At 38.6% G+C, this 19,970-nt stretch overlaps 1 protein-coding gene across 6 annotated transcripts in view; it reads right to left on the bottom strand.

Moving 5' to 3' along the window:
- abcc8 (ATP-binding cassette, sub-family C (CFTR/MRP), member 8) overlaps positions 1–19,970 on the bottom strand; it is a 225,890-nt gene that overhangs the window by 72,841 nt on the left and 133,079 nt on the right. For 4 of the 6 annotated variants that reach the window (XM_072592226.1, XM_072592228.1, XM_072592227.1 and 1 more), the window contains 6 exons: positions 17,835–17,940; positions 17,432–17,542; positions 13,596–13,671; positions 8,654–8,759; positions 3,537–3,560; positions 1,540–1,578 (listed from right to left, as the gene is read on the bottom strand). In XM_072592226.1, the coding sequence (XP_072448327.1) occupies positions 1,540–1,578; positions 3,537–3,560; positions 8,654–8,759; positions 13,596–13,671; positions 17,432–17,542; positions 17,835–17,940 (462 nt within the window). The remainder of the gene's footprint in view (positions 1–1,539; positions 1,579–3,536; positions 3,561–8,653; positions 8,760–13,595; positions 13,672–17,431; positions 17,543–17,834; positions 17,941–19,970) is intronic. The other 2 variants (XM_072592229.1, XM_072592230.1) reach the window with 2 other exon arrangements.

The raw sequence follows: 19,970 nt of genomic DNA, 5'->3' as shown, positions 1-19,970 counted from the left end.
ATGAGATCCCAACCCCATGCTTGCTTTGCGATTCATAAAGATTTTGATCCTTGGTTCTTTCTCTCGGATCCTGGCAAACTAACTTGTCCATTATTTTCAGGAAAATCCTAGAAAACTTTCCTCTCTCATACTCATCTGTCTGGGATGGTGACTGACGTGGGCCTTGTAACCATGCAGAAATGCTAATCACCTTTTTTTAATACTCCAAACATATTTCACATTGGAATTAAATTAACAGTTTAAAGCACAATTATTTACAAACTGGCATTTTCAACACATTGCTTGGACTTCTGAGATTCAGTCTGACCATAGTAAACACAGATGTTGCTTCCATTCCTGCCAATGTGGACATCTTACACATTCCTCGTAAAACATTAAGCCCTTCTTTTATCTTCAAGAGCCCGATTACCCAGGCTTGTGGTCAGAGACTTCAGCAGAGGTTACCTGAACCCCTCTTGACTCTAAGTTAAAGACAGTCCAAAAAATAACTTCTGAATCTCTCAAATATAAAATAATCAAGGACTCTTGATTTGACAATTGTCAAAGTTACATGCACCAACACAGGCTGACAACTACATAACACTTATCCATGCTAGATACAAAAACATCTTGAATTATAATAATCTGACAATATTTTCACGGCTTGACACAATAACAAATGCATAACGTTGTGATACTTGTTTAATTATCATTACCATTCAGAGACATCAGGAAAATATCTCAAAGGTATACTCTTAAAAGCTAAACTATAACTAAGGATTTTTCCATTCCATTTCCTTTTAAGAAACGTTTAGCTAATCCCTTTGGAAGATGTTATTTTATAGAAAGGACTAGAATTTTCAGCAAGGACTGAATGAACTCAATGACATGAGGATCTTGATGATATATGCATTTAACCAGATACCTCACACCTCTCTGCCATTTTAAGAATATGCAGTGTGACACAGCACCCAAAAGAAATTAAAATAAATGTTAAGATGTTACCGATCTTACACCAAACATGTACAGGTAAAGTCAGTTAAAGTCTTCCATAAAAGGATTAATGATAGGTATGTGGTCAGAGGATGCAGGAACATCACCAGTGGAGACATACAGCCTAGGTAGGGTTGCCAACTCTGGTTTCTTATATTTGTAGGAGATCTCATATATCCTCCTACTTTGAATTCCTGTCCTAGATCACCAATTATGTCCATTTCAACGTACCTCTCTCCTTGGAAAGCAATCTGCTTGTAATTGTCTAAACAATCAAATTGTCTTTTGATCTCACCTCTGAATGTTGATTAGTTTAAAAATATTAAAGAAACTTTTTTAAAAAATCACAGCATACAAAAAATGATGTATTAGTTTGGTTGTAGCAGTGCCATAACAATTAATATTCAATATCTGTAAACTCTGGGATAATCCTCGAGATTTGGCAACCCTAAACCCAGGGGATACACCCAACAAAATCTGCAAATATTCACTATTGTGAAGCAACACCAGGAGGAATTTTGGTAATAGAACAGCTTTCCATTGATGGGAAAGAACAAGTTGAGATACCTCACTTCAACATCAACAGTCGAGTCTTCCTCCATACTGCTGCAATATTTTAAACAGAAAGAGCACAAAGTATTACGTCTCCTCAGGACGATGAAACATTTATTATTTCAGTTAATTCTTCCAAAATATATAAATATGAAATGCAGGAGATACACAGCTGTTCAATCATCTGCAAATATACCTTCAATAGAATAAGACTACCTTCTGTACAAATTGTTGTCCTTTATACAACTTTCCAATCCTTCTTTGTCAAATAGCATACCTTATCCACCAACTGTTTTTTTTCCTCCACCAGTCTCTTTCTTGGGAAAGATAATTGACAAAAGATTCCATCCAAAATATTAAGCCATATTTCTGTTTGAGTTGCTGACTGGACTGTTATCTATTTCATGCTCCTAATCGTTCTGTTCCCGAGTTCAATCACTCATGTTTTTTGCTGTTATCCCTTAAAAATAGAGTTCATACTACTGTTTCAAAGAGATGGGGTAGTGTTTTTCTCATAATGTTTTATGGGGAAGGGGGCTCTGCTGGCAGAGTATTTGATGCTTCAGTTTTGAAACCTTTAAACAATGTTTGTTAAATGCAAATTATATTGGACTGTCTATCAGACTAATTTCTTTTTAAACCCATCTTTGAGGCACACCATTTTATTTTCAGGATGGTTGGAGCTAGAGGATTTTTAGCTGGTCTGGAGGTCAAATTGAAATTTGATTGACCTAATTGGTCATTTCACTTTTGTAAGAGTATTGGGTGGAACGTGATACAGTGATATAAAAAATAAATAATTAAATGCCTAACAGATAAACCCTTCATTAAATTCATTAATTTGCTCCAACTGATTTTTTTTTTCCAAACGCACTTCCAAGTTTATAATCTCATTAAATGGATGGACCTGTGATGAGTTTTTTTTTAAAAAGTAGCATAAAATTATTGACCCCTTTATAATTGGACAGACGCATTCCCTATTGTGGGGATGTGATCCAACAAAGTTGTCAAGTTAACATTCTGCAATAGGTAAATTTAGGAGTCACCTTTATGAACTTGTGCTATCACGAGAAGTGAAAATGTGAACTTTGGTATCACATTAAGTAGTGAGGCAGAATAGTTTTGAGCTTTTGAGAGGACTTAAGATGAGTGCCTGAGGAAGAATGCAGCAGAGAAAATTTGGTTAACTCCAGTGAATGAAAAATCACAGCTGATGGAAACTCCTATTTGTGCCCCTTCAATGTAAGCCTTATTTCACAAGACATTTTATTTAACAACGATATCTTGAGTCCATTAGATGCACTCACTGAAATAGTCATCAGTTGTTCCAAGTTGCCAAAATCAAGGAAGCTGATAATTCTTAGCCTTTGATAAGTTGTTCAAAAACAAATTACACTATTTGGTATGATAACCTTGGTGCCGCCTAAATTGTACACTGCGAGCAGTATGTCCTGTTCTTACAACACCAAGGGGACCAAACAATATAAAACTGCAGTGATAAATCATTCATAGAGTAAAGGTTATTAATCTGAACTGTTGTGTGTTCCTCTGCTCACAGATGTTACCTGATCTGCTGAGCATTTCCGCCATTTTAGGATTTATTTCAGATTTACAATCTCTACAGTAGCTTACTTTTGTATAAAACACTATCTGTTTGTAAACTACCAATTCATGGAAATAAACAAATGTGGGAATGAACAAGCCAGAGACTGATAAAGAGAATTTATTGAAAATCATCAGCAGGATCAAGCATCAATTATAGAGAGAGAAAAACACAGTTAATGTTTCATCTGGTGAAAGGGCATCAAACTGAAGTGTTAACTTTGTCTCTCTCGCCTCAGATGTTGCATGGCTTGCTGAGTATTTCAGCAATTTCTTTGATACTTTTCATATTTACAGCATCCGCAATATTTTGTTTGTGACCAAAATCTTTTTTAAATCTTGTCCTTCAACTGCTGAGCTAAAACCAAAGGATTTTAGGGCAATGTAGTGAACAGAATTGAAGACCATACCTGCTATTTCCTTCCATGCGCTCACTGTCAGTAATACCAGGGGAGTATAAAGGAAACACATAATAAAAAGAGGATGAAATAGAAACAGAGAACAATGAATTTTCACTTATATAGCACCATTTACAACGTCAGAATGTTCCGACATGCATCTCAGTTAATTAGACAGTTTTGCAGTATAACAGCAATGAATGAAATGTGATAGCCAATTTACTCAAATTGAATTCTAGATATGAAATAAATGAATGATTCATTTATATTTAGGTGTTAATTGAGTGATAAATATTGGATAAAACAGTGGAAAAAAGTCTTCATCTAAGAGTGCCCTGTGATCTTTTATGGTTCATCTGAGAAAGGAGGGAGGGACTCTATTTCACATTTCATCAGGAAGACAAAAAATGAATATAATAGTGTGGTGACCTTTAACCCATAAGCATCACAGCAAGGAAAATACATAATTATTTACGTTAGTTCTTGGGAAGTGGACATTGCTGGCTAAGCCATCATTCATTGCCCATCCCTTCATTGACCTAAGAAGGTGGTGAATGTGATCTTGAACTACTATTGACCTTAAGATGTTGGTGCATTCATAGTGCTATTTGGGAGGTCATTCCAAGATTTTGACTGAGCAAGAATGAAGGAATAATGTTCCAAGTCAGGATGGTGCGTGTCTTAGAGGGGAACTTGCAGGTGATGGTGTTTTAAAGCAGCATCTGCTGCCTTTGTCCTTCTAGGTGGTAGAGATTGCAGGTTTGAAAGGTCTATGGAAGCAGCTCATTGAGTTACTGCAGTGCATCTTGGACATGACACACATGGTTGCCACTGTACATCAATGGTGAAAGGAGTAAAAGTGGATAGTGATAGATCAAGCAGTACACTTTGGCGTGGATGGTACTGAATTTTCTGAGTGTTGTTAGAACTGCATTCATGTGGACAATATTCCATCACAATCCTGACTTGTGCCTGAATTCCCAGCCTCTAACTTGGTCAATGGTGACCCAAAGGATATCAGTTGTAGGGAATTCAGTGACAAAGTGGCCATTGAATGTCAAGGAGGTAATGATTAAATTCTCTTTTGCGTTGTGCAAACCCTATTTGCCACTTAGAGTAATAGAGCCATTCAACACAGAAACAGACCCTTTGGTCCAATTCGTCCATGCCTACCAGATTTCCCAAATTAAATTAATCCCATTTGCCTGAATTTGGTCCATATTCCTCTAAACCTTTCCTATTCATGTACCCGTTCAAGTTTCTTTTAAATGTTTTAACTGCCCAAGTTGGAATGTTGCCCTAGTCTTGCTGTATATGGTCATGAGATGCTTCTGTTTCTTAGGAGGCTTGAATGGTGAAGCACATTGTCCAATCATCAGAGTACATCTCCATATATGATCTTATGGTGGAGGGAAGGTCATCAATGAAAATGGACGGGCCTGGGACACGATCCTGAGGAGGTCCTGCAGTGACCTTAAGGAGTTGATTGATTTTCAAAATCCTCAACCACATTCCCTTCTGCTAGGCATCCCCATTAGCAACAGATACCACTATTTTCCATTAATTCCAGTTTTGTAAGGGTTCCTTGATGTCATATTCCTTTAAGTGCTGCCTTTATCTCAAGGGCAATCACTCTTGCTTCACCTCTGGAGTTTATCTCAACTGACCCTGTTTGGACCAAGACTGCAATGAGGTCAGGAGCTGAGTGCCCATGGCAGAACCCAAACTGAGTGTCAGTGAGCAGGTTATTCCTGAGAACATGTTACTAAATAGCACTGTTGGTGGTGTCCACCACCATTCATTATTAAGAGTGGCTGAACGGCAGAGCTTAGATCTTAAAGTTGATTGTGAGTTCTCTTAAACCTGTCTATTGTATGTTGCTTTCAGTGTTTGGCATGCAAGTTATCCTGCATTCATCAAGTGGACACCTAATGTTTTTGATATGCCTACTGCTGCTCCTGGCATGCCCTCCACTCTTCATTGAACCAGGGCTGATCACCCAGCTTGCTGGTAATATAGAATGTGTAATATTCAGATTATGGTTGAATATAATTCTGCTGCTGCTTATTGCCCACAGTGCCTCAAGGACACCCAGTTTTAATTTGCTAGATCTGTTTGAAGTTCAGATCATTTAGCATGTTGGTAATGTAGGACAATACAGTGAGGGACACCTTCAACATGAGGACAAGACCTCATCTCCACAATGTCTATGCACCTATCACTTCTATGCATACTGCTTTGCATGGGGAGGTGACAGCCTAGTGGTATTATCACTGAACCGCTTATCCAGAGACCCAGGTCATATTCTGGACACCAGGGTTTGAATTGTTTCCCAGTTAATGGTGAAATTTGAATTCAATAATAATCTGAAATTAAGAGTCTAATGATGATTATGAAACTATTGCTGATTGTTGGAAAAACATATTTGGTTCACTAATGTCCTTTAGGGAAAAAAAACTGCCATCCTTATCTGGTCTGGCCTACATTTGAGTCCAGATCCACAGCAATGTGGTTGACTCTTAACTACCTGCTGGGTATTTAGGGATGGGCAATAAATGCTGGCCCAGACAATAATGCCAACATCCCATGAGCGAATAAAACAAAAGAAAAATCAGGTGGATTAGAGTGATCAAGGGAGGTTTTCCTTGTTGTTGAATCCTTCGCACCTGCTGCAGACGCAGTATATCGAATTTGTTCTTTATGACTTGGTCAACTTTGAGAGTAGATGTGCTACCAAACCACTCTAGGTTATGGACGTAGAAGTCTCCCATCCAGAGTACATTTTGTGACCTTACTATGCCCAATTCTTCCTCCAATTGGTATTCAATATGAAGTAGCACAGATGCTTAATCAAGGAGCATGGGGTGGTGGTGTCGAGAGTGGTACGTGGCAATAAGCAGGAGGTTTCCTTGGCCATGTTTAACTTGATGCCATGAGACGCCATGTCAATTTCGAGAACTTCCAGGTTAACTTTCTCCTGACTGTGCAACAGTGTTGACACCTGTATTGTGTCTGCCCTGTCAGTCGGACAGGATGTACCCAGGGCTGGTGATGGTGGTGTTTAACACATTGTCTTTAAGGTCCAATTCTGTGATTCTGACTACTTCAAACGCATGCTTGGCCATTCTGTGGAACACCTCTCTCAACTTTGCAATAAACTCCATATTAATAAGAAGAACTTTGCAAACTTGACAGGGTTGAGTTATAGTTTCTGGAACCCAAATTGATGCTGGGTGGTCTGTCCAGTTTTGTTGCGTGCTATAGACTTTGCATTGGTTTTGATACAACTAATTTGCTTGCTAGGCCATTTTAGAGGCCAGTTAAGAGTCAAGCACACTACATATAGGGAGACCAGCATTCCTTCCTGAAAGAATATTAGTGAACCAAATCAGGCTTTATAACCATAGACTCTGGTTACATGATCATCACATGATAATCATTAAACTATCTTTGTAATTCCAGATATTTTATTACATTTTAGTTTCACTATCTGCTGTTGTGGCATTCAAACCCATGCTCTCATAACATGAGACTGGGGTTCTGGATTACTAGTCCAATGTTAATGCCACTACATCTCCACCTCCTATTAAAATATTTCTGTAATCTGTAATTGCTTTTAAGGTTGTTTGAAAAGGAATTTTCAGAGGTTGGGTCAATTGTGAAGGGATCAATTGTAATCTTCCTGAATAATGAGAAATAGTGACCCATCTAAACGGGTGGTCCCTGACCTGGAACAGAAAGAAGTAAGAAAGATGTCTGTCACTAGCAGACGTAGAATCATAGAATATCATCTCTGTAGTGTGGAAGCATGCCATTTGGTCCATCAAATCCATACTGACCCACCAAGTGGCATTCCACCCAGACCCATTCAATTCATGTACTCCTGAATTTCCCATGGCCAATCTACCTAGCCTACACATTCCTGGACACTATGGGCAATTTAGTATGACCAATCCACCTAACCTGCACATCTTTGCAATGTGGGATGAAACTGGAGCACTTGGAAGAAACCCATGCAGACACGGGGAGAATGTGCAAACTCCAACCAGACCGTCGCCTGAGGATAGGATCAAACCCAGGTCCCTGGCACTGTGAGGCTGTAGTGCTAGCCACTGAGTCACTGTGCCACCCTTTAGAAAGAACAGCTGGAAAGGAAAGTTTTAAACAGAGAAGCCGGAGGTTGTAAGAGATCAGCACAGAGAAAGAGAAAGAGAAAGTGCAGAGTCAGAACAAGTAACACAGAGAAGCACTTTCAGAAAGTGGTAAGTTTTTACTTGTTTCATTGAAAAGGAGAAAGAGGCACTTGGATATACCATGTGAGTATTTGTAAAGATCAAAAACTTGGAGTGCTGTATGAATAGCTTGGAGTTGCTAAAGAGTTGGTATTTTCTCAGAAGTGGCCAAACCATGAACCAGGGTGTTATTGTTTTTGTTATGCTTAGTTGGTTGAAATGGAACACTTGCACCCAGGAAACTTTCAGGTGAAAGCTATTATTGGATAGGACTCCTGGCCTCTCAAGTGAATAAAGAATAAGATATTGTAGAGTTGTATAGCTACATAATGTCATACACAATGAAGGGAAATGCTTGTTATTGTGTAAATGTATCTTTATTGCATTGTTTAAAGTTAAGATAATGTTTTTATTTCAAGTATCATTTTCCTGTTAATTCATGTTTAATTGGCCTTAGTTCTGATTGATGTTCAAGTTACAAGAAGTGAACTCTTGCTTGTAATTTCTTCATTTGATGGAGGGGTCATTGAGCAAATTTGGTTTTTTCAATTTATGGTTCCTCCGTGGGGATTATAACAATAGTACTTACTGTGAGGGCTGAGTGAACACTGCATTGCTCTAATTGCTCATATGCTGAATTCCCAAAGAGCTGGGAGGAGTATAATTTTTTCAAGATTATATTTGTTTTGTCTCCTTTTTGCTAAAATTATGATGTCTGTAGGGAATCTGTGAATATCACTGGTTTCTCAGAACAAAGCAAAAGTGGTGTTAGGATATGAAGATCTCCAGACCATTCATGAAGCACATCACTCTAAATGATTACAATGGATTCAGCTGTAATTACCAAAGTCTTAATAATTCAGAACATATTTTAATATCATTCAGTTGCTTCAGTACCTGTTCCAGTAGACACTTCCAGAATTTCTTTGCATTTCTCCAAGAATTGCCAAAAGCAAGGAAGATTTGCCGCAGCCAACCTGACCAACTATCATGGTGAGCTGTCCTAAGAGAAAAAGGGAAACCTTTCAACTGCACATTACTATATACATCAGATCAGCAAACATATGAACATAACTTTGATCAAAACAGTGAATCCATAAAATTGCTATATTATTATCTCTTAGTGCACCAACGGATATATTTTGGCATTGTGCAAAAAATTTAAAACAAGGTCTCACATAAATTCAGGTACTTTCCTAATCAGATGTTATTACATGCCTCTGGAATAGGTGAGACTTGAACCCAGGTCTTCTGGCCTAGAGTTTGAGACACTACCACTGCGCCACAAGAGCACCCACTCATATACTCACACAATATCGGTAAATGCATTTCACATGTTTGTATTTACAACTATCAATTATTTTTCATCATAAAACTTTAATGTCTTGCCAGAATCAGAATTGCCAATCTACCAGACACAGCACAAGACTGCACAGCTTCTAGATTTTCTTCCAGCATTTACTAGTGGCATTTTAGCTGCTTTAGACCTGTTTATAAGAATGTTGACTTTCGGAACAAAATACAATAGACGTGCTCCTTCGCTCCATCCAGACCTGCTTGTTCATTGCTATGTAGTTTCCAGTTGAGGATATGAAAGGTAAAGTCTCCATAGACTTAGCGGGCCATAGGGACGCTCTCTCATTACAGAGAGACAATTGGTATTGGCTTAACTGGAAAGTCATCACACCTCAGGCAAGGGGAGAGGATGAGAAGAAGAATCTTCGATGTTAACTTCAACTGGTGCAGGAATTGACCCCCATACTGTTGGCATTACTCTGCATTGCATTTCAATCATCCAGCTAATTAAAAGGTATAATATACTATCAGAAGCATACTAAAAAGCTTTTCCTATAATTACATGACAATCACTGAATACCCCAATATCAACATGCTGGCAATTAACACTGACCTGAAGCTTAACTGAAGCTGCCCTGAACATACTACAACTATGGGCCAGCTAGTGGGAATTCTACAGTGACTAATATATCTCCTGACTGCCTGAGGCCTGTTCACCACACAGCACAAGTCAGGAGTACTTTAGAATACTCCACTTAATAGATTAAGTGCAGCTCTGTCAAAACTTCAGACCTTCCATGTCATCCAGGACAAAGCAACCTGCTTGATCTACATCCTATTCATCAGCCTCAACATTCACTCCCTCCAGGACTGTGGAAGCAGGGTGTAACATCTACAAGATCTACTGTGACAACTTGCAAGGCTCCTTTGAAAAACCAGTGACCCTTAAAACCAGCCACTTCTACCATGGAGAAGAATAAAGTAGAGCTAGTGTGTGAGGAACTTACCACCTACAATTTCCCTTTAAGCCACACATCCTCCTGACTTGAAATATGACTGCGTTCCTTCATTGTCACAGGATAAAAATCCTGGAATTCCCTCCTTAAAGGCACTGCGTATGTCCCGAGACCCAAAGGAGCAGTTTCCTCATGCTCAATAGCAACCAGGGAATGATAGATTTTTAAAAAACCTACATTATGCTTCAAACAGGAAGGGAAGATGGTAGCCTAATGGTTATGTCATCAGACTAGTATTCTGAGGACATGGGTTTCAATCCCAGCATGGTAAATGTTGAAATTTAAATTCAATCAACATCTGGAATAAAAAGCTAGTCTAATGGTAACCACCTTGTTACTGTTGTAAAACACATCTGGTTCATTAATGCCCTTTAGGAAATGAAATCTTCTGGCCAACATGTGATATCCATAGTTACGTGGTTGACTCTTGATTATCCTTGAGGCAATTAGTTTAGTAAGTTTAATATTTACTCTGGCCTTATTTACTTAGATCACAACAATTCGTGATTTGTGGTTTGTACACCAAAATTTCTTTGCTGTGCAACCTTATTTGGTTTCCTAACTTCAAAATAACCTGCACATTTTTTTAGACATACAATTACCTTGAAATTCATTTGAAAATTATAAGTCCATTCTTCATTTATGAATGCCTCTTTATAATTTGTTGCATTCCTCTTCAGTGTTACTTAGTCCTTTTAATTAGGTATCTTCATAAATTTGGAAATAGTGTTTTATGATTCCAAGTTTCAAATAGCAGGGATTACAGCATTGTCCTTCATGGGACTCTACTTACTACCTTCTGCTGCTCTGAATAGCTACAATGTCTACAATCCTCAAGATACAAGTAATGTAATTTGACCAGGCTTCTTTGATAGAACCTTCTGAGCTGTGATCTCTATGATCTAGCACCATCCTGACTTGGAGATATCTCTCTCTTCACTCATCCTGACTTGGAGATATCTCTCTCTTCACTCATTGTTGCTGGCTCAAAGTCCTGAGACTCCAGACCTCACAATAGTGTGGATATAGATGCATCATGTGGCTGCAAGAGATTCCAATGACTGTTTACAGCTCTCTTCTCAAGAGTAATGAATAATGGATAATAAATGCTGACTTTCCAGCGATGCAGATGTCTCATGAATTAATAAAAAATGCCTACCTGCATGTTCTCACCTTGATCCTACCGAAGTATACATAAGGATAAGACACATAATGAGCATGACACCAACAATTGCTTGGACTATTTTGAGCACATCTTGGATGTCCATCATGCAGAAGAGCCCACAATGTCTAACACTAAAGCCAACTAAGAATGCAGCTTCTCTGCCTGCCACACACCCATCCACCCACCCACCAATTAATTCCAGCAATGAAGGAGTGTGCCATTTAACTATTTTAGCCCCCTAACAGCATCTGAATGAAGATTCTTTCATACAAACTTTCTAGGGAACATAAAAACAGGAGTAGGCAATTCAGGCCCTTGAGCCTGTCCTGCAATTCATGGCTGATCTGTACTACATGTTTGATCCATATTCCTTAATAACATTGCTTAATGGAAGTCTATCTCAGATTTAAAATCTACAATTGAACCAGCATCCACTGTTGTTTATGGAAGAACATTCCAAATCTCTACCACCTTCTATATATAGAACTGCTTCCTAACATCTCTCCATATGGTTTGGCCCTAATTTTCAGACTACGCCCCTTAGTTCTAGAATCTCATACCAGAGGAAATAGTTTATCTTCATCTACACTGCCATTTTCCAATAATATCTTGAACTTCTAAATTCTTGGGAATTCAGGCCAAATTTATATAATCTCTCCTCGTCATGTAACCCCTTAAGTCCAGGGAGAGTCATCCTTTCTGTCAGAACTGATGCTTTATCTACCAGTTTATTATTTCTCTTTTCCAATTTAACTAATACACTTTTAATAGTTTTGCCATTAACTACTGTACCTGAAGTAAGATTCCTGACTATTTCCTTACCCTCTATCCTATTTCTTGATTTTGAAGTGGTATGGACTCCCCCCCCCCCCTCCCCCGGGCCCTCCTTCCCAATTATTAGTTTAAGTCCATATGACCACCCTATTTAGCCTTCCTGCTTGGTTCAGGTGGAGTTCCTCCCAACCGTGCAGTTTCCTCCTGTCCCAATACACCGATACAAATGCCCCAGAAAATGGAAGGCCTCTTTCCCACACCACTCCTTTAGCCACAAATTTACATCCCTAATTTTCTTATGTCTATGCCAATTTGCACGTGGTTTGGGAAATAATCCCAATAATCCCTTGAGGCCCTTTTTTAAAATGTGTTTCAAATTCTTGATATTCCCCAAACAGAACCTCTTGTCTACTCTTGAATTTGTTGTTGCTGTCAGCATGGACCACTTGAATGGCCTCCTGTACAACAGTGCAGTAGTCAGTTTGCTTATTCTTCCTACAGTCTTTTTACTCATCTACACAAGGAGCAAGTATCTTATAATTGTTTGACAAGGTCAAGAGCTGAGGCTCCTCCAATGATAAATTCAGAATCCCCTAACTGCCTCACTTGTAGTCACACCCTCCCTGTCACTGATCATTGGTCAAATTTGAAGTACTTAACCTATAGGATGTGACTGCTCCTTGAAACAAAGTGTCTTACTAGCTCTCCCCCTCCATGTTGGGTTACAGTGTTCATTGCTTGGACCCAGGTTCATCAGTCAAAGTTCCATGAGCAACTAACACTTGCTACAGATGTACTCCCTCTGAACCATAATAGGGTCCACCAGCTCTCACATCATGCAGGTACAACACGTCACCTGGCCCTGCATCTCTAAGTTATTTAATTAAACTTTTAATTAATTTTATACATTTCCTATTGGTATTTAGTTTTTCATCTGTAATACATAATTTCTATTAACCATTTTTCGATGTGCCCCATGTCCACTCTTCAGGAAGCCTCTGTGCCTCAGGCACTGTAGACAAATCCTCGTGGAAACTAGCTGTAGGAATTTGAAAGTATCATATTTGAATCTAAATCTTTTTTAAGCCTTTTCTAGTGCCACTTGGGAGTGTGAAGGAACCATGCACTGTTTTACGGATGCAGATCCCACATTTTCAAAACCAATTCACTGTTTAATGCTGTAATAGGACATAACCATGATTCTGAAAGAAGGGCTATCTCTGTTTCCATTTTGGAATCCATAAACAAAAGCAGATCAAGAAGAATCATTAGCTGACATTGGTAGCAACCAAAGGTAAAGTGAACTTGAGAATGAACCAATTTCCATCTGTCATAAATTTGCAAGAATTTATTACACTTCATAAATTGAATGTAGACGTTTCTACAAATCCCTGTGAATAGTTGTATTAGGTTCAACAGAACAGAAAACACAACTACTGATCTCAGTAGCTGGAACTCTACACTATCAACAGGTAACAAGAAAAAACAACAGGAGCTGATAAATTTAGATTCCAATCAATATCACAACAATTTTTATTTATCAAGGCATAATGCATTCATTGTGAATGTAATTCCTTCACTGTCCTACCATGAGGAATCTTGATTTCAATGTTAGACAATGTAGGGGCTCCATCAGATGTCCAGGTAAAAAATCCATTTGTCACCTGCAGTTACATAGCAAAGTATTAGAAAGACCTGGAAAATATAAATAGTTCTTAAACATCAGGTATCAACTTTGATGTATATAATGTATATATGTGAATTGCACAGTCATTCTTATTAGCCCAAAATACATTGACAAACCTGGATTGTACCGTATGCATAGAAGTCCCAATCTTGGGAGGAAATGAATGTCACTGGCACTGTCAGACAGGCAGTACTTCAGAATTGTATGGGTAGCAGCTAATTAATTGTCTTCACAGTACTGCGTATGAGCCAGATATAGTAGTATTTAATCCTGAGTCACACAAAGTTAGTCAATATTGTATGGACATGCCAGCTCAAATAGTTGTATGAACTGCTGTGCATGAAGAAAGTTGCTGTTATGATCCTCCTTAAGTGCAAGAAAATACAAGCTCTGCTAAGTCTAATCACATCCTGGTCTAACCAGAAAGGATTCTTGTAGTTAATATGATATACTTATTGCATGTTAGCAACTAGTTACAGATTATATTAATAAGGCATTGCTAACATTATTATAGAGTTTTAAGGAAGACCTGGATGTTAGGTCTTACTCCCTCAAGATATTAAGCTGATCCACCTACAAATCAATGTGACATGATCTTAGTGGGTGATACTTATAGCATTCCTCAGTACTAACCCTTTCAGACCCATGTACCAATAGCGTACATGTACAACTAGCAATAAGAAAGCAAATGGAATGTTGGTTTTTATGGGAGATTGAGTATAAAAATGAATTTGTTTATAACTGTTCATGCTACTGAGGCTACACCCATGTAGGTTTGTACTGAAGGAGAGATATACTTATATTGGAGGTACTTCAGTGAAGGTTTACTTGGCTGATTCCTGGGATGAATGGGTTATCTTATGAAGAAAGACTTACCAGGTTGCTCCTATACGCATTGGAGTTTAGAAAAATGAGAGGTGATTCTCTTGAAAAAAATAATATTAGGAGGGACTTTGATCAGGTTGATGCTGAAAGAATGTTTCTATTTAGATTTTAGGGAAATCTAAACCCAGGCAGTACGATTTCAGAATAAGGGGTCTCCCATTTAAGGTGGAGATGAGGAGGAATTTCTTCTGGCACAAGGTTGTTAATTTTTGAAACTTCTTCCAAAGGGAGCAGTGGAGGTTGGGTCATTGGGGGGATTTTGATCTCTGCCAGCACAGCAGATGTCTCACTGTTCTCTGCAGTCAAAAGACATTTATATTTATAATCTGAAGAAAATCAGTTCATGTTTCCCTCAGCAGTTGTTGTAATCTATGACTTTTAACTGATAAGTCAGAGACCTTTTATAAGTTAACCTGCCTCCTTGTGTCTCTTGTAAACAACTGGAAGTATCCAAAGAAAAAGGACTCAAAAGCAGCATTTTAATCAATGAAAAAATCATAAGGATCATATCAGCAGCTTGTGAATCTGAGCCATGGAACTACCTCCCAGTTTTTCTTGGCCCATAATCTATTTCTCCCTATGAATTTGTGATTGTGTGTGTATATATACATACACACACTCTCTCACGCAATCATAAACTCACATGTATGCATATATGTGAGTGTGTGTGTTGAGGTGGAGCTTTTAAGGGGATTAGAGTTCTAATTTGTTATATGTCAATGTTTTGTAACTATTTACCTGCAGTTAGAGACTATTAATTTTAATAAACTGTAATTCTTGTTATTTAGCAAAACCTGGTCCTCGCATTTTATCAATCAGTGTCCAAAAATCATGTAAAATGGGGAATTTTGTGTATTCATTTTTAAATTTTTAACTGCCGGAATAGTGAGATTTGATTTCCAGCTTGCTACCCCAGTGAGTTGTAATAATGCCCACCATGAACTGCAACCAGTGTCACTAGACGCAAAGTGCTATTAGAAAATGTCTGGGCCACACCCAGGGTGGATGCAGTAAATATCAGTTTGAAGGCAAAAACACAGGATTCACGCTTGCTGGGCATACCGATATTGTAATATCTAATACATGAAACAGCCACTTCTAAGGGCCAGCCAGTTACAGTCATTTCATTGCCCATTTTCTATGAATGGAGAGTAAAGGTGCTTAGAAGTCAGATACTGGTCAAAGGCAACTTGCAACATGTTAGTGCTGCTTGAAAATTAAACTTAGGCATCTCAATGATGTTGAAGTTAGCAGCAATCTTATTACAAAAGATCATTACTGTCCAAAGGGGAATCATTAATTGTGCAACTGTCAAGAATCCTTTGTGTGCCATACAACATTGCTTTATTAGTTGCCATGTAAGTGTAATGACGGTCTGGACTGAATGTTGTGAGAAGTGGAGTGTTTGATGTGGGGTCAGCAGGGTGTCAGAGTGCTATAGGCATTTCCTTCATGATGACAGTGGGAGGTAATTCAGCTGGTATGGCACTTCCACCTCATCACATCACTGCAGAATTCATCAATAAGAAGGGGTTCCATTTGGTCAGTCTGTGAAGTGTATCCCCACTATCCTCATAGATGCCACAACTCCTACATCCTAGAGCACTCTCACGTACCTGGTGAATTTGAGGACCTGGTAGCCTGCAAGACAGATTACTAGGGAATACCCCCTGTTGCTTATGACATTATTAGACAATCTCTGACTGATACGGAGTGTGGGTTTAATGTCACCCATGTTTCAACCAGGCCTGTTTTGGAGAAGGTAATTGAGCTCTTGAAGATTGGTTCCGCCACTTGAACTGCAGGCCATCCAGTATATTGTTGACAGGCTGATGGTCAAAGTGCGATCAGTATGAGAGAATAAGGTTTTGTGTACAAAGGAGTTTTTGCCGTGTCAGATATGTGCCATGGGTAGCATAGCTCCATAACTGCTGTGTCAAGATTAGGCAGTGAGGGATAATGCTGGGTTGCCAAGAGTCTGGATGTACAATGGCGTTTCAAACGTTACAGGGTGCAATGGATGCAGATCTAACAGTGATTCAGTGAGTGGTGAGTTGTTCTGGATATGGCACGTGGTAAGATGGAGGTGAAATTGGATGTAAGGGACACAATATGGGCAAGGCTAGATAGTTGGTGAGGTGAGTTTGGCAAAAATATGGAAGGAACTTTGCCAAGCTTATAAAGGAAATCCTGCCTGAAAACATTAAGCAACTTGGACTTAGCCAAAAAAACGTAAAATTCAGCCACTAATTTTTTTCTGCTATGGCCCTACAAAATATAATTCCAGTTTTAACATTGATTCCTGTTCAAAGTGGCAATTTTCAGGAATGCAACCCAGGTTTTAAGTAAGGACTCAATGTATTGCCAGAGCAACCACAGTTGATGCCATATGGCAGTACATTCTTTGTTTCCTAAATGGCTGCTACTCAGCATTTGGCATGCTTCTATCATGGCATAAATTCCAGAGATGACTTATTTTAATTGTTCACTCACTCAAATAAATTAAGAACAAGCTGGTTACATTTCATTGTTTAAAAGCAATGTTCAAATATTTTGATAATGAATTTTGGTGGAAGTCATTCATTTGAAAATTAAAATAAGCAATCAGCCAAGTTTTTCAGAAGACTTTGTGCTATGTATCACTGTTTCAGCTTATACATCTGCCAATTTTTCTTTTGGATCTTCACGGAACTGACATAATTGCAAGAAATATTTTTTTAAAATATGTAAGTGCAAGCCAAAAACAAATATATATACCTAAACTATAAAACTAACAATTTTCATCTTCATAAAATTTAAAAAAAAACGATCATAGCTATTGTGAAAATAGATGTAATTGACAATTATTTCACCTTTATAAAAACATCATCTCCTTCTGGGAAGCTTATCTGCTGTCTGGACTGAGGCTCGTAATTGTGCCATTCCTCTTTGCTGGGCCGTTTGCGGTTAATAACTTTAAGGGGCTGTGCAGGAGTGAGTGGAAAACGGAAGGGTAAGTGTTCATAGTATGAGAAGTGCAAATTAAATATCCATAAACAAACACACACACATAGCTTGAATCCATATAAACACATTCTTAAAGATTGAGCATTGCTATGTGGATGCTATTAATACGAGGGAATGATTGTGATGGACTTTCAGTTACAGGGTCATTCTATTGCATGGTAAATTGTGAACATGCAGGAATAACAGAAACAGGCTGACAGCACTGAGGAGCTGACTGGCTGCTTTGCAAAAATATTAATTTGTACTCACGACAGTTTGGTACTTGCTACTATTTTCACTGTTCAGCTGGACCACAACCCTGCTGTGATCCTCTCCAATTTCTTCACTTGAGAAGAATTCGCTCAGTTTCTGCACACTGGAAGAAACATACAGTGACTTCAACAGAGGAATGGATGCTTTCAGTGTCAGGGGATGATGTGACACTGCATTTATTTATCTGTGCATTGATAACTGATAAAAACATCGCAACCTGGTCGAAGAAATATTTCAAACACTATTACAATTGTTGTCCTGTTTTGTCTTGAATAGTTTATGTAGTAAAGCTCTTCAGGTATTGACTGCATTCTATTATTCTATCAAAATGTATATTTTTGTTATATGTAGTGCATATTGATTGGTTGCTCAACCAGTTGGGATGAGTGAGAAGGAGATTTTGCAGATAGGCCTAATCCAGTTCTAAATTTGGAAGATGTTATCCTTGTTTTAAACAAAATACATTTTATATCCATTCTGATTTTATTTTGTAACACGTGAAGGAACATATCAGTTCATATCTCTATGTATACTTTTCAGCAGCATTCAATACAAACTGATCCAAAGTAGAAGCAGGCATCAATGTGTATATTAGTAGCTGCATATCAATTCAGTTGCCAGCTTGACTCAATAACTCCTCGCAGGTATTTCTCTCCACTTCCCAATGATGCTATTTATGTCTTATATAGGAATAAGAGAAAAAAAGTGACATTAAAATTAATCCAAATGATTTCTGCTCCAAATGAAATTGATTTTCACCAAATCTCCCTCCTTTGCTTCGTAAGAATGACGTTTGGGTGAGTGTTAATACTGGGCCAATTTATTTGCTAGTTAGAGGTCCATTCTTGCCTGGCACAATTTCTTCTTTGCTGACTTTCAAGCCATTCAAAAATTCTGCTACAATCAGCTAGGAAAATTATTAAGTGTAGAAGTTGTGACTCAGACACAGTGATGGATGTGAATATAGGAGGTACGATTAGTACGTTTGCACATGGCGCCAATATAGGTGGTGTAGTCGACAGTGAAGAAGGTAACCTCAGAGTACAATGGGATGTTGATCAGATAAACCAATGGGCTGAGGAGTGGCAGATGGAGTTTTAGATAAATGCAAGGTGTTGCATTTTGGTAAATCAGGGCATGGCTTCTAAAGTTAATGGCAGGGCCCTGGGCAGTGTTACTGAACAAAGAGACCTTGGTGTGCAAATACATAGTTCCTTGAAAGTTGAGTCTCAATAGACTGGGTAGTGAAGGCAGTGATTGGCATGCTTGCCTTCATTGGTCAGTGTGTTGAGTATAGGAGTACAGGACATTAGTGAGGCCATTTTAAAATACTGCATTCAATTCTGGTCTCCCTGCTATTGCAAAGTTGTTGTAAAACTTGAAAGGGTTCAGAAAAGATTTACAAGGATTTTGTCAGGGAGAGCTTGAATAAGCTGGGGCATTTTTCCCTGGAAGGTCGAAAGCTAAGGGGTGACCTTATGGAGTTTTGAGGGACATAGATAGGGTGAATAACAAAGGTCTTTTTCCCAGGCTACGGGAGTCCAGAATTAGAGGGCATAGGTTGAGGGTGAGAGGGAAAATATTTAAAAAGGACCTGAGGTTTTGAGAAGATTTGTAGTTCAGGTTGAGGTTTTGGATGTAGGTTTGTTCGCTGAACTGCAAGGTTATTTTCAGACGTTTCATCACCATACTAGGTAACATCTTTAGTGAGCCTCTGGACAAAGCACTGCTGATGATTCCTGCTTTCTATTTATATGTTTGAGTTTCTTTGGGTTGGTGATGTCATTTCCTGTGGTGATGTCATTTCCTGTGGTGATGTCATTTCCACATTGGCAGATTGTGTTTATTGGGTGCCCAGTTTATTTGCATACGCTCTATAGTCTATACCAATGAACACAGTCCTCCGATTTCTCAGCAACAAACGCGAACAAGCAGACAGAATGCGTCCAGAAACCCTAGCCACTCTCCCCTACATCAAAGACATCTCGGAAATGACTGCCAGACTACTCAGACCCCTTAGCATCATGGTAGCCCACAAAACCAGCAACACACTAAAACAGCAGCTAATGAACTTGAAAGACCCTATACAGACAACAAGCAAAACAAATTTACAAAATACTGTGCAAGAACTGT

The sequence above is a fragment of the Chiloscyllium punctatum genome, chromosome 22 (genome assembly GCF_047496795.1).
Source record: "Chiloscyllium punctatum isolate Juve2018m chromosome 22, sChiPun1.3, whole genome shotgun sequence".
NCBI lineage: Eukaryota > Metazoa > Chordata > Chondrichthyes > Orectolobiformes > Hemiscylliidae > Chiloscyllium > Chiloscyllium punctatum.
The sequence above is the reverse complement of the archived record's forward strand: the minus strand, read 5'-3'. Positions and strand labels throughout refer to the sequence as shown.